Here is a 15,823-nt window from a genome sequence, read left to right as displayed (position 1 = left end):
CAAGCCTTCTTCCTCTCAGACAGATTCGAAAAGTGCCATGTGATTTTCCCAAAAATGGTAGGCCTAGTTTCTGTCTGAAAAAATGAAAGTTTTGAGATTTCACCATTCCGTTCTTGAAAATACCGGAATAAATTAAATGGAATTTATTTTGTGAAGACATCTCTTAATCTTTAGGCCTATCTATATGGGCCAAATTCAAGAAATTATTGAAATATGTGTTGACATCATTTATTGTTTTGTCCAGAGTCATATCCCACTGGGCACACACTGGCTGAATCAACGTTGTTTCCACGCCAGTTCAACGAAATTATGTTGAACCAACATGGAATAGACGTTGAATTGACGTATGTGCCCAGTGGGATGATATCTCTGGGATGAGTCATCCACTGAAAATAGAGAAATATAATTAGCTAAAAATCCATTATATTATTTTGTATTCGTTAAATGCGTGCTATGCTTTTGGTGTCTGTAAGTTAAAGCCTTCAAAATTGTCTTGATGAATTCCAAATCCCTTCTTCTTCTTTTTTTATGTTATGCCCTATCCTCGTTAAATGAATGAAATATAAAATGTTTTCCCAAAGGAGCACTATGTTTAACCCTAAAATGAATCTAATGCAAGGACTGAACATACTGTATGTGATAGCAAACATACATCCAACGTGTAAGTCCCACATTTTATAAAGGTATAGATGAAAACATGTATGCATGTTTCTAAATACACTCGGTGTAGTCGGGAAGGTATTTCACGATTTATTCAGCAATGTAAAAAAAAAAAAAAAAACTCAGGGATTAAAAAAATTACATTTCTCATTGACAGCAAGTAAAAGTCTGCGATAACATTATGAGACGTATAGCCTATGGGTTTCCATAAATAAGAACATATGATTGTCCTCATCTCGCGCTATAACGATGTAGATCAAAGTAGTAGTTATTTTTTTCAGCTGAGCCATATACCGTGCACGTGAAGCGAACAGTATAACTATTACACCTAATAGCTATACATTATGAAATATTGACTTTACTTATAACAAATCATGTCACATACAAAAACATCGATGCAAGTTGTCTTATTATAACCTGCTTCATGGTGAAATGACTTAGGCCTAGATGTTTCCAACAGATAAAACCATCAGTTAAATCAAAGCAATATCAATACCAAAAGGGAAATGTTAAGATTACATTGGACGCACAACAATTTAATTTGAATAGGAGGAAATATTTGTCTTGGACACATAATAATGATAATAATAAATAATTGTACATTTTAGCAGAGGCTCTTATCCAGAGCGATTTACATGAGCAATTAGGGTTAAGTGCCTTGCTTAAGGGCACATCGACAGATTTTTCACCTAGTCGGCTCGGGGATTAGAACCAGCGACCTTTCGGTTACTGGCACAACGCTCTTACCCACTAAGCTACCTGCCGCCCTATAACAATAATAATAATAATAATAATAATAATAATAATCATAATCATAATAAATAATCATAATAATAATAATAATAAAAATAAAAATAAAAATAATACAACATGTCATAACAGACCTGTACAATATACAAAGCCTTTTTACCTTTCCAACGCCAACTATTTTCATACATTTTCAGAAATAGGCCTAATATGTTTCTTATACATAGGTTACAATACAGTGAGAAATATTAACACAAGAAATGAGTCTCTCAAACTGGTCTCAGCAGCGGCACGGATGTGACTAGGGGATGTGAATAGTACATTTGATGGGGAAATGTTAGTAGAGACTGGCTGACTGGCCCGTTCCCTGCGCTCCCGGTTTCCGAGCCCGCGTTCTCGTGGTACAATACGGGCACGCGGACTATCCTCTGCGCTGCGGCGTGGCTCAGATTGGCCGCTTCGAGTTCCGCCGCTAACTGTCGTTTCCACTTATTCCTCCTGTTCTGGAACCAGATTTTCACCTGGGTCTCGGTGAGGTGTAGGGATGCCGCCAGGCCTGCCCGCTCCGAGCTACTGAGGTACCGTTTCATATCGAACGTCGACTCCAACCGAAATACCTGACTCCTTGAAAAGACTGTGCGCGTTTTCTTTTTCCGACACGTTTTTTTATCCGAGTTCTCGTCTTGAATTTTCCTCCAGTCATCCACCAACTCTGCTTCCTTCTTTGGTTCATCCCCATCACTCTCCTCCAGAACGATATCATCAGTACTTTTGTTTTCGTCGTCCTCTTTGACGTGTGGGTCCGGTGATTCTCGCAGCAGCTCCGGTGTGTCTCGGTCCCCTCCCGGTGAGGCTGGGGATGGTGTCTCTCTCGCGATGGCCTTCTCAGACCCTAAACGAAATAAACGAAAATGTTTATCATTCATTTAAAACATTAATGCACCCATAAAATAAACATAACCATTATATTTATAATTTAGATTATAGTCATTCAAGTAAATGTTCCCATAAGGATCCGAGACACAGTTCACCTGTACATTTACTCATCATTAGTCTGAATATTATTCCAACTGATGAGTATTGCAAATAGCAAGTATTATAGGAGCCTAATTTATTATAAAATATTTCGTAGCCTTATTTAATACGTTTTAACAAAACATTATTTGAGGTATTCTGATGAGCAAAATGTATAAACAGAACCGAATGTATGCTATGAATCTACCTCCAGTCCTGTATAGATGGTGTCGCGACGTGCCAAACGTATAGGGACACCACCACGCCGACGTTCGTTCCAAATAGTGCGCCGATAATCCAAATCTCTGGGCTGGGATGTCAAAACTAGGAAAAGTTAAATCACCGATCCGGGAGAGAGAGAAGCCTCCTTCCAATAGTCCTTTGGAGGTGGCAAGCAGCGTCTTTGGTTTGGAAGGTTTACTGTCGAAGTTGAGCAGGTTCTTGATAGAGAAAGGTGAGTCTTTAGCGGGCGGACGGGTCTCCTGTGCAGTCTCTGCCATCGCTGGTGAATTTGAATGACTCACAGCAAAAAAACGGAAAGAGCAATAGTTGAAGATATTGTTGGTTTATTCCGGTTACCCAAGCGTGGCGTTTCAGTGAAATATAGGCCTATTTTGTGACTGTTAGGATGCTTTGATAATAAATAAATAAAAATCGGAAAATGTGCGAAAATTTATGCACTCACTACTGTAAATCGTTCTGGATAAGAGCGTCTGCTAAATGACTCAAATGTAAATGTAAAATGTAGCATAAATCTGCATGCAGGTCTATCCTGGGATGATCGGAGCAATAATAAATGGCAAAATGATCAATACGTCAGACCTGCAACGGATTCTACTAACGATGGAATAAAAATGTTAAATGCGCGCAGTCCTGGGCGATTGGGCATGTAGGCTACAATGGCAAATGGGATTAGAGCTGAAACTGGGAGCAGTGGGAGGGAGGGAAGGGACAGGAGGACAAGAATAGGTAAGGTAGGCCTGCTATCTGGGATCCTTGGAACGTCCCCCATTGAAATTGAAATTTAAAATGGTTAGGTTAGGGTAGGGGTTAAGGTTAGGGTAGGGGTTAAGGATAGGGTTTAGGGTAGGGAACGTCCCAAGGATCTATTTTAGCAATGACCGATAAATCCACCCAGACTGCGCGCTCTCGCTCCAGGCTGAATGGCGTGCGTGTGTTATTGGCTATGTTGTCCAATTAGAAAGCAATTGGCGTGCATGGGTTATGCACTCAGACGTCTCTAACGATTACTTACTGTCAAACAACAGACATTTAATCAGACTTTTCAGAAGTAAACACATTTCCAAATTGGTTGGAATGATTGTTTAAGAATGGACAGGTCTACTCATCAGAAGTACATGTAGGCCAACATCAATAATGATTGTTGCAGAATGGACAGGTATTTGTATTTATTATGGATCCCCATTAGTTCCTGCCAAGCTGGCAGCTACTCTTCCTGGGGTCCAGCAAAAATAAGGCAGTTATACATTTTTAAAAACATTACAATACATTCACAACAGATTAATAATAATAATAATAGATTAAGTGTGTGCCCTCAGGCCCCTACTCTACTACCACATATCTATAACACAAAATCCATGTGTAAGTATTTGTATGCATGTGTCTGTGCCTATGTTTGTGTTGCTTCACATTCCCCGCTGTTCCATAAGGTGTATTTATATGTTTTTAAAATCTAATTTTACTGCTGTCATGAGTTACTTGATGTGGAATAGAGTTCCATGTAGTCATGGCTCTATGTAGTACTGTGCGCATCCCGTAGTCTGTTCTGGACTTGGGGACTGTGAAGAGACCTCTGGTGACCTCTCTTGTCGGGTATGCATGGGTGTCCGAGCTGTGTGCCAGGAGTTCAAACAGACAGCTCGGTGCATTCAACATGTCAATACCTCTCACAAATACAAGTAGTGATGAAGTCAATCTCTCCTCTACTTTGAGCCAGGAGAGATTGACATGCATATTAATAATGTTAGCTCTCTGTGTACGTCCAAGGGCCAGCCGTGCTGCCCTGTTCGGAGCCAATTGCAAATAAGTCCCTCTTTGTGGCACCTGACCACACGACTGAACAGTAGTCCAGGTGCGACAAAACTAGGGCCTGTAGGACCTGCCTTGTTGATAGTGCTGTTAAGAAGGCAGAGTAGCACTTTATTATGGACAGACTTCTCCCCATCCTAGCTGCTGTTGTATCAATATGTTTTGACCATGACAGTTTACAATCCAAGGTTACTCCATGCAGTCGCTGTAGTAGCTGACGTGTATAGTGTTGAGTCATCCGCATACATAGACACACTGGTTCTACCTGGATTTTGTTGGAGAGGCTTGGAGAGGCTTCCATTAAATAACACCCTCTGTGTTCTGTTAGACAGGTAACTCTTCATCCACATTATAGCAGGGGGTGTAATGCCATAACACATACGTTTGTCCAGCAGCAGACTATGATCGATAATGTCAAAAGCCACACTGAAGTCTAACAAAACAGCGCCCACAATCTTTTTATCATCAATTTCTCTCAGCCAATCATCAGTCATTTGTGTAAGTGCTGTGCTTGTTGAATGTCCTTCTCTATAATCATGCTGAAAGTTTGTTGTCAATTTGTTTACTGTAAAATAGCATTGTATCTGGTCAAACACAATTCTTTCCAAAAGTTTACTAAGGGTTGGTAACAGGCTGATTGGTCGGCTATATGAGCCAATAAAGGGGGCTTTACTATCCTTAGATATGGCCAATAGGAGTGGTAATATCATAATAATATCTACTATTATCCTCAGTAATTTTCCATCCAAGTTGTCAGACCCCGGTGGCTTGTCATTGTTGATGGACAACAATAATTCTTTAACTTCTTCCACACTCACTTTACGGAATTCAAAATTACAATGCCTGTCTTTCATAATTTGGTCAGATATACTTGGATGTGTAGTGTCAGTAATTGTTGATGGCATGTCATGCCTAAAATTGCTAATCTTGCCAATGAAAAAAATCATTAAAGTAGTTGGCAATATCATTTGCCATTTCTGATTCACCCTTTTGCCCAATATTTCATTTAAGGTGCTCCAAAGCTTTTTACTATCATTCTTTATGTCATTTATCTTTGTTTCATAGTGTAGTTTCTTCTTCTTTTTATTCAGTTTAGTCACATGATTTCTCAATTTGCAGTACGTTTGCCAATTGGTTGTACAGCCAGACTTATTTGCCATTCCTTTTGCCTCATCCCTCTCAACCATACCATTTTTCAATTCCTCATCAATCCACAGGGATTTAACAGTTTCTATAGTCATTTTCTTAATGGGTGCATACTTATTAGTAACTGGAATAAGCAATTTCATAAATGTGTCAAGGGCAACGTCTGTTTGCTCCTCATTAAACACCACGGACCAACAAATATTCTTTACATCAACAACATAGGAATCACTACAAAACTTATTGTATGACCTCTTATACACTATATAAGGCCCAGCCTTTGGAACTTTGGTTTTCCTAGATATGGCTACTATATTGTGATCACTACATCCGATGGATCTGGATACTGCTTTCAAACAAATTTCTGCAACATTAGTAAAGATATGATCAATACATGTTGATGATTTAATTCCTGTACTGTTTGTAACTACCCTGGTAGGTTGACTGATAACCTGAACCAGGTTGCAGGCACTAGTTACAGTTTGAAGCTTTTCTCTTGAGTGGGAAGCCTGATGAAAGCCAGTCAATATTTAAATCACCCAGAAAATATACCTCTCTGTTGACATCACATACGTTATCAAGCATTTCACGCATGTTATCCAGATACTTAATCAAATCAAATCAAATCAAATTTTATTGGTCACATGCGTCGAATACAACAGGTGCAGACATTACAGTGAAATGCTTACTTACAGCCCTTAACCAACAGTGCATTTATTTTAAACAAAAAAGTAAGAATAAAACAACAACAAAAAAAGTGTTGAGAAAAAAAGAGCAGAAGTAAAATAAAGTGACAGTAGGGAGGCTATATATACAGTAAAATAAAGTGACAGTAGGGAGGCTATATATACAGGGGGGTACCGTTGCAGAGTCAATGTGCGGGGGCACCCGGCTAGTTGAGGTAGTTGAGGTAATATGTACATGTGGGTAGAGTTAAAGTGACTATGCATAAATACTTAACAGAGTAGCAGCAGCGTAAAAAGGATGGGGTGGGGGGGCAGTGCAAATAGTCCGGGTAGCCATGATTAGCTGTTCAGGAGTCTTATGGCTTGGGGGTAGAAGCTGTTGAGAAGTCTTTTGGACCTAGACTTGGCACTCCGGTACCGCTTGCCGTCGCGGTAGCAGAGAGAACAGTCTATGACTAGGGTGGCTGGAGTCTTTGACAATTTTGAGGGCCTTCCTCTGACACCGCCTGGTATAGAGGTCCTGAATGGCAGGGAGCTTTGCCCCAGTGATGTACTGGGCCGTACACACTACCCTCTGTAGTGCCTTGCGGTCAGAGGCCAAGCAGTTGCCATACCAGGCGGTGATGCAACCAGTCAGGATGCTCTCGATGGTGCAGCTGTAGAATTTTTTGAGGATCTGAGGACCCATGCCAAATCTTTTTAGTCTCCTGAGGGGGAATAGGCTTTACTTAAATGTTAGCACTTGGTCTATAGCAGCTTAAATAATAAATAAATAATATGCCATTTAGCAGACGCTTTTATCCAAAGCGACTTACAGTCATGTGTGCATACATCTTTACGTATGGGTGGTCCCGGGGATCGAACCCACTACCCTGGCGTTACAAGCGCCGTGCTCTACCAGCTGAGCTACAGAGGACCACAGGAATGGGCTTTAGGTGAGGCAGATGAACCTGTAGCCATATTACTTCAACAGTATTTAACATGAGATAAGCTTTACAGGAATCTGGTTCTGAATATAAACAGCCACACCCCCACCCACCTTTGCCATTTCTGTATTTTCTGTAAATGTTATAACCTTGTATTGCTACCACTGTATCATCAAATGTTTTATCTAAGTGAGTTTCAGAGATAGTCAGAATATGAATGTCATCTGTTACAAGCAAATTATTGATTTAATGAACCTTGTTTCTTAAGCTACATATGTTAACGTGGGCTATTTTTAACACTTTTCTGGGATGCTTTATTGTTTTTCTTGCTTTACTGGAAAGCTTACCAGAGGTAGACATACTCTGGTTATTTTTATTAGTGCAGGGTGAGCTGCACACAGTGGACTTCCTGCTAGGGCACACCGCCTCAGTGCTAACAGTATAACTCTGGTTCATAGGCACATGATTACTGCATACAATAGCTGTAGGATCAGCAGAGGCATTCAGGGCAGTAAGAGGGACATAAATTAGGTTACTTACATTGTGTCTTCCAACGCCGCTAGGATAATGTACATTTGCTGAATCATTATGACAACTCAGCGACACAATGGTAGGGATTAAATGAGCTGGTCATTGATAAGTCATTGTCTCAACGCAGCCTTATAATGCTGTGAAAGGATCCAGGAACCCAAATGATTTGGGTGGATCCCATCCTCCTTATAATACGAGCTTTGTTTCCAGAAGGTATCAAAATTGTCAATATATGTTACACCCACAGAGCTGCAGTAGTCTCGTAGCCAGTTATGGAGGGCTAAAAGCCTGCTGAACCGTTCAATGCCACGATTTAGGGAGGGCAGAGGGCCAGATATTATGGGGCGTTTGTTGGTGTCAAGTAGAGACCCAATCAGTTCTTTAAAATCCATCTTCAGCTGTTCTGAACTGCCCCTTCATAATGTCATTCGACCCCACATCAGAAGTACACGTAGGCCAACATCAATAATGATTGTTGCAGAATGGACAGGTCTACTCATCAGAAGTAAACATCAATATGCTGAAACCTTTTAATAGAGGCTTACAATGAATTAAAACATTAAATGGGGAATGATCTCCTTGTGGTGCCACGTGTTGTTCTGAATGATGACATTGAGGTGCACATTTTTATTTTCCAGCAAAAAAAAACATTTTTTTGTTCATCTTTCAAGTCAGATATACATTATTTATATCAGAGATGCAAACCACTGGTTTGTTTAGTGAGTTTTATCCCAGTTTAATGTAGCCTAACTTATACAAACATACTAAAAATACTTGTGTATATTACGTCACGCAACAACAGAAGTTTCACTTAGAATATAATCTGATTTGCAGAGAGGAAGTCCTGTAGGCAATCATTAGCCCAAATCAACCTCATTCTAACCATGTGTCCAGGGGGACAACCCTCTGCCATAGAAGCCATCTCTTTCAAACATTTAAATCTCATTTGAGTTCTGTTCCATTCAATCAGATACTTTATTTTATTTTATTTTTTCATTCAATGATTCTTGGTTGTGAAAATATTCAATTTATAATTCATAACCCCTTATTACAGTGGGGAAAAAATGTATTTAGTCAGCCACCAATTGTCCAAGTTCTCCCACTTAAAAAGATGAGAGAGGCCTGTAATTTTCATCATAGGTACACGTCAACTATGACAGACAAAATGAGATATTTTTTCTCCAGAAAATCACATTGTAGGATTTTTTATGAATTTATTTGCAAATTATGGTGGAAAATAAGTATTTGGTCAATAACAAAAATTTCTCAATAGTTTGTTATTTACCCTTTGTTGGCAATGACACAGGTCAAACGTTTTCTGTAAGTCTTCACAATGTTTTCACACACTGTTGCTGGTATTTTGGCCCATTCCTCCATGCAGATCTCCTCTAGAGCAGTGATGTTTTGGGGCTGTCGCTGGGCAACACGGACTTTCAACTCCCTCCAAAGATTTTCTATGGGGTTGAGATCTGGAGACTGGCTAGGCCACTCCAGGACCTTGAAATGCTTCTTACGAAGCCACTCCTTCGTTGCCCGGGCGGTGTGTTTGGGATCATTGTCATGCTGAAAGACCCAGCCACGTTTCATCTTCAATGCCCTTGCTGATGGAAGGAGGTTTTCACTCAAAATCTCACGATACATGGCCCCATTCATTCTTTCCTTTACACGGATCAGTCGTCCTGGTCCCTTTGCAGAAAAACAGCCCCAAAGCATGATGTTTCCACCCCCCATGCTTCACAGTAGGTATGGTGTTCTTTGGATGCAACTCAGCATTCTTTGTCCTCCAAACACGACGAGTTGAGTTTTTACCAAAAAAGTTATATTTTGGTTTCATCTGACCATATGACATTCTCCCAATCCTCTTCTGGATCATCCAAATGCACTCTAGCAAACTTCAGACGGGCCTGGACATGTACTGGCTTAAGCAGGGTGACACGTCTGGCACTGCAGGATTTGAGTCCCTGGCGGCGTAGTGTGTTACTGATGGTAGGCTTTGTTACTTTGGTCCCAGCTCTCTGCAGGTCATTCACTAGGTCCCCCCGTGTGGTTCTGGGATTTTTGCTCACCGTTCTTGTGATCATTTTGACCCCACGGGGTGAGATCTTGCGTGGAGCCCCAGATCGAGGGAGATTATCAGTGGTCTTGTATGTCTTCCATTTCCTAATAATTGCTCCCACAGTTGATTTCTTCAAACCAAGCTGCTTACCTATTGCAGATTCAGTCTTCCCAGCCTGGTGCAGGTCTACAATTTTGTTTCTGGTGTCCTTTGACAGCTCTTTGGTCTTGGCCATAGTGGAGTTTGGAGTGTGACTGTTTGAGGTTGTGGACAGGTGTCTTTTATACTGATAACACGTTCAAACAGGTGCCATTAATACAGGTAACGAGTGGAGGACAGAGGAGCCTCTTAAAGAAGAAGTTACAGGTCTGTGAGAGCCAGAAATCTTGCTTGTTTGTAGGTGACCAAATACTTATTTTACACCATAATTTGCAAATAAATTCATAAAAAATCCTACAATGTGATTTTCTGGATTTTTTTTTTCTCAATTTGTCTGTCATAGTTGACGTGTACCTATGATGAAACTTACAGGCCTCTCTCATCTTTTTAAGTGGGAGAACTTGCACAATTGGTGGCTGACTAAATACTTTTTTCCCCCACTGTACATCATAGTTGATTGGTGTGAGAGAGGACCGACATGTTAGTCACGATCATGTAGAAATAGCAGGAAGGAGAGGGAAGCAAGGAATACATAGGGTGTCCATGGGACTCGTTTACAAGTAATGGTCCAAGCAGAGAGAGGGATAGGGTGTTGGAAGGTGCTGGTCCAAGCAGAGAGAGGGATAGGGGGTTGCAAGGTGCTGGTCCAAGCAGAGAGAGGGAAAGGTGGTTGGAAGGTGCTGGTCCAAGCAGAGAGATGGATAGGGGGTTGCGAGGTGCTGGTCCAACCAGAGAGAGGGATAGGGGGTTGGAAGGTGCTGGTCCAAGCAGGGAGAGGGATAGGGGGTTGGAAGGTGCTGGTCCAAGCAGAGAGAGGGATAGGGGGTTGGAAGGTGCTGGTCCAAGCAGAGAGAGGGAGAGGGGGTTGGAAGGTGCTGGTCCAAGCAGAGAGAGGGATAGGGGGTTGCAAGGTGCTGGTCCAAGCAGAGAGAGGGAAAGGTGGTTGGAAGGTGCTGGTCCAAGCAGAGAGAGGGATAGGGGGTTGGGAGGTGCTGGTCCAACCAGAGAGAGGGATAGGGGGTTGGAAGGTGCTGGTCCAAGCAGAGAGAGGGATAGGGGGTTGGAAGGTGCTGGTCCAAGCAGGGAGAGGGATAGGGGGTTGGGAGGTGCTGGTCCAAGCAGAGAGAGGGAAAGGGGGGTTGGAAGGTGCTGGTCCAAGCAGAGAGAGGGATAGGGGGTTGGAAGGTGCTGGTCCAAGCAGAGAGAGGGATAGGGGGTTGGAAGGTGCTGGTCCAAGCAGAGAGAGGGATAGGGGGTTGGAAGGTGCTGGTCCAAGCAGGGAGAGGGATAGGGGGTTGGGAGGTGCTGGTCCAAGCAGAGAGAGGGAAAGGGGGTTGGAAGGTGCTGGTCCAAGCAGAGAGAGGGATAGGGGGTTGGAAGGTGCTGGTCCAAGCAGAGAGAGGGATAGGGGGTTGGAAGGTGCTGGTCCAAGCAGAGAGAGGGATAGGGGGTTGGAAGGTGCTGGTCCAAGCAGAGAGAGGGAAAGGGGGGTTGGAAGGTGCTGGTCCAAGCAGGGAGAGGGATAGGGGGGTTGGAAGGTGCTGGTCCAAGCAGGGATAGGGGGTTGGAAGGTGAGGTACAAGAAAGGAAAGGGTGAGAGGGGTGAGGTCAATGATGCTGTTGGAACACAGTGGAGGGTATTTGAGATGAGATGTGTTATAGGATTGGTGAATCATAAAGCAACTTAGACTGATAGAATAAACCAGTCATCCAATGTGTTGCCATTGGGCCACTCACTACTCCAATGTGTTGCCATTGGGCCACTCACTACTCCAATGTGTTGCCATTGGGCCACTCACTACTCCAATGTGTTACCATTGGGCCACTCACTACTCCAATGTGTTGCCATTGGGCCACTCACTACTCCAATGTGTTACCATTGGGCCACTCACTACTCCAATGTGTTACCATTGGGCCACTCACTAATCCAATGTGTTGCCATTGGGCCACTCACTACTCCAATGTGTTGCTATTGGGCCACTCACTACTCCAATGTGTTGCCATTGGGCCACTCACTACTCCAATGTGTTGCCATTGGGCCACTCACTACTCCAATGTGTTGCCATTGGGCCACTCACTACTCCAATGTGTTGCCATTGGGCCACTCACTACTCCAATGTGTTGCCATTGGGCCACTCACTACTCCAATGTGTTGCCATTGGGCCACACACTACTCCAATGTGTTGCCATTGGGCCACACACTACTCCAATGTGTTGCCATTGGGCCACACACTACTCCAATGTGTTGCCATTGGGCCACACACTACTCCAATATGTTTCCATTGGGCCACACACTACTCCAATGTGTTGCCATTGGGCCACTCACTACTCCAATGTGTTGCCATTGGGCCACTCACTACTCCAATGTGTTGCCATTGGGCACTCACTACTCCAATGTGTTACCATTGGGCCACTCACTACTCCAATGTGTTGCCATTGGGCCACTCACTACTCCAATGTGTTGCCATTGGGCCACTCACTACTCCAATGTGTTGCCATTGGGCCACTACTCCAATGTGTTGCCATTGGGCCACTCACTACTCCAATGTGTTGCCATTGGGCCACTCACTACTCCAATGTGTTACCATTGGGCCACACACTACTCCAATGTGTTACCATTGGGCCACACACTACTCCAATGTGTTACCATTGGGCCACACACTACTCCAATGTGTTACCATTGGGCCACTCACTGCACACTACTCCAATGTGTTACCATTGGGCCACTCACTGCACACTACTCCAATGTGTTACTATTGGGCCACACACTACTCCAATGTGTTACCATTGGGCCACACACTACTCCAATGTGTTACTATTGGGCCACTCACTACTCCAATGTGTTACCATTGGGCCACTCACTACTCCAATGTGTTACCATTTGGACACTCACTGCACACTACTCCAATGTGTTACCATTGGGCCACTCACTACTCCAATGTGTTACCATTGGGCCACACACTACTCCAATGTGTTACTATTGGGCCACTCACTACTCCAATGTGTTACCATTGGGCCACACACTACTCCAATGTGTTACCATTGGGCCACACACTACTCCAATGTGTTACTATTGGGCCACTCACTACTCCAATGTGTTACTATTGGGCCACTCACTACTCCAATGTGTTACCATTGGGCCACACACTACTCCAATGTGTTACCATTGGGCCACTCACTACTCCAATGTGTTACCATTGGGCCACTCACTACTCCAATGAGTTACCATTGGGCCACACACTACTCCAATGTGTTACCATTGGGCCACTCACTACTCCAATGAGTGTTTGCACCAGTGCTAACACATCTGGAAGAGGCCATCACGCTCTAATCTGTGAGGTCAAAGGTCAGCCATACATCCCTCCATCCGTGCAGGTGCCCACCAATCTCCTGGTTAACTAACCCTATACTGGGCCTGCTAATAACTGAAGGTATGTTTGTAGATATAAGTTCCATAACAAATAGTTGGCAGATGTTATCAGTGTTACAATGTTACAGAGGATCTGAACCAGTTTAAAGTCAAATGATTAAACTTGGTCTTGTACACCTGGGGCTGAACAAATACATATTCACACGTGTTGTACACCTAGAGCTGAACAAATACATATTCACACGTCTTGTACACCTAGGACTGAACAAATACATATTCACACGTGTTGTACACCTAGGACTGAACAAATACATATTCACACGTGTTGTACACCTAGGACTGAACAAATACATATTCACACGTCTTGTACACCTAGGACTGAACAAATACATATTCACACGTGTTGTACACCTAGGGCTGAACAAATACATATTCACACGTGTTGTACACCTAGAGCTGAACAAATACATATTCACACGTGTTGTACACCTAGGACTGAACAAATACATATTCACACGTCTTGTACACCTAGGGCTGAACAAATACATATTCACACGTGTTGTACACCTAGGACTGAACAAATACATATTCACACGTGTTGTACACCTAGGACTGAACAAATACATATTCACACGTGTTGTACACCTAGGACTGAACAAATACATATTCACACGTGTTGTACACCTAGGACTGAACAAATACATATTCACACGTGTTGTACACCTAGGACTGAACAAATACATATTCACACGTGTTGTACACCTAGGACTGAACAAATACATATTCACACGCGTTGTACACCTAGGGCTGAACAAATACATATTCACACGTGTTGTACACCTAGAGCTGAACAAATACATATTCACACGTGTTGTACACCTAGGACTGAACAAATACATATTCACACGTCTTGTACACCTAGGGCTGAACAAATACATATTCACACGTGTTGTACACCTAGGACTGAACAAATACATATTCACACGTCTTGTACACCTAGGGCTGAACAAATACATATTCACACGTGTTGTACACCTAGAGCTGAACAAATACATATTCACACGTGTTGTACACCTAGGGCTGAACAAATACATATTCAGACGTGCATGTAGAACTAATCAACAAAATTGGATTTGTGCAACCTACACAGGAAACAATCTGTCCTTAGAGCTTGTGAGGCTTGCTCCGATTCTCAAGGACGGCACTTGTTGTGAACAGCTACTTGTTCCCCTGCATAATGACAGGTCTCGTAGTCCTGCTAAAGATGGGGGCGGAGAAGAGGAGGGGAGCTGTGTTTGTCCATGTAAAATGTGATCCAGATAATAGTATTTTCATCAAAAGGCAGCAATTACATTCATTAGAGGTCTGGCAGGCAGCAGTAATTAGGAAACGAATGGTTGTGGGAATGAAAAGGATAGTATGCTTTTTTTTAAAATTCTAACCCCGGTCTCTTGTTAAAATTGGATCAAATGTAGACAGACAGAACTAAATTATACATCCCAAAGTCCTTCCTCACCACCTCTCCATAGTAATGAGGGTTGTGAAGACCGACTGTTACTATAGCTACATTTATTCATGAAGTGAAATGACCCCCCCCTCTCTGAAGAGCCGTTATACCTTCTGGTGATAAATTAGATAAACCTTCCATTTGAGATTGAAACAAGCTGTCAAGCATCTTAAAACGAAAATGTTTACACCCTTTGAAATGGTAATAATTATGTTTTGTGCTAAAATAATGCAAACAACTTAAACGTCGAACAGTTTGTAGACACAAGCATTTTAATTCAGCATCTTTAAATCTTAATTAGAGTAAGTGGATCCCCAGAGAGACTATATAGGTTTTAATATCCATCCTCTCTGGTGTGATGCCGCATGGGAAGATCTGTGTCGCTCTGAGGTGGAGAACTATAATGAATTCATTAATACATATTTGGCTTAGTTCATGGCCATTACATTAATCAAAACAACTATTTTATCTCCCTCAACCTTTATCTGATCTCTGAGCACAGAAGACACCATCAAGTCATGTAACTAGACTGGAGACACCATCAAGTCATGTAGCTAGACTGGAGACCCCATTAAGTCATGTAGCTAGACTGGAGACCCCATCAAGTCATGTAGCTAGACTGGAGACACCATCAAGTCATGTAGCTAGACTGGAGACCCCATTAAGTCATGTAGCTAGACTGGAGACACCATCAAGTCATGTAGCTAGACTGGAGACACCATCAAGTCATGTAGCTAGATTAAAGACATAAAGTAAATGTAGCTAGACTGGAGACACCATCAAGTCATGTAGCTAGACTGGAGACACCATCAAGTCATGTAGCTAGATTAAAGACATAAAGTAATGTAGCTAGACTGGAGACACCATCAAGTCATGTAGCTAGATTAAAGACATAAAGTAATGTAGCTAGACTGGAGACACCATCAAGTCATGTAGCTAGACTGAAGACACCATCAAGTCATGTAGCTAGACTGG

At 42.5% G+C, this 15,823-nt stretch overlaps 2 protein-coding genes across 2 annotated transcripts in view; one reads left to right on the top strand and one right to left on the bottom strand.

Annotated features, from left to right (window-relative positions):
* The window catches only part of LOC121578357 (receptor-type tyrosine-protein phosphatase F), a 231,295-nt gene that overhangs the window by 167,104 nt on the left and 48,368 nt on the right, over window positions 1-15,823 (top strand). The window lies entirely within an intron of this gene.
* Window positions 1,496-3,291, bottom strand: LOC123491663 (homeobox protein HMX3-like). Its single transcript, XM_045223288.1, has 2 exons — window positions 2,630-3,291; window positions 1,496-2,299 (listed from the first exon to the last, which is right to left on the bottom strand). Exons 1-2 carry the CDS (start codon window positions 2,919-2,921, stop codon window positions 1,677-1,679), a joined length of 915 nt encoding a protein of 304 aa, XP_045079223.1. The 5' UTR covers window positions 2,922-3,291; the 3' UTR covers window positions 1,496-1,676.

This window comes from Coregonus clupeaformis, chromosome 1, assembly GCF_020615455.1.
Source record: "Coregonus clupeaformis isolate EN_2021a chromosome 1, ASM2061545v1, whole genome shotgun sequence".
NCBI classification, from domain to species: Eukaryota; Metazoa; Chordata; class Actinopteri; order Salmoniformes; family Salmonidae; genus Coregonus; species Coregonus clupeaformis.
This window is presented reverse-complemented; position numbering and strand designations above follow the sequence as displayed.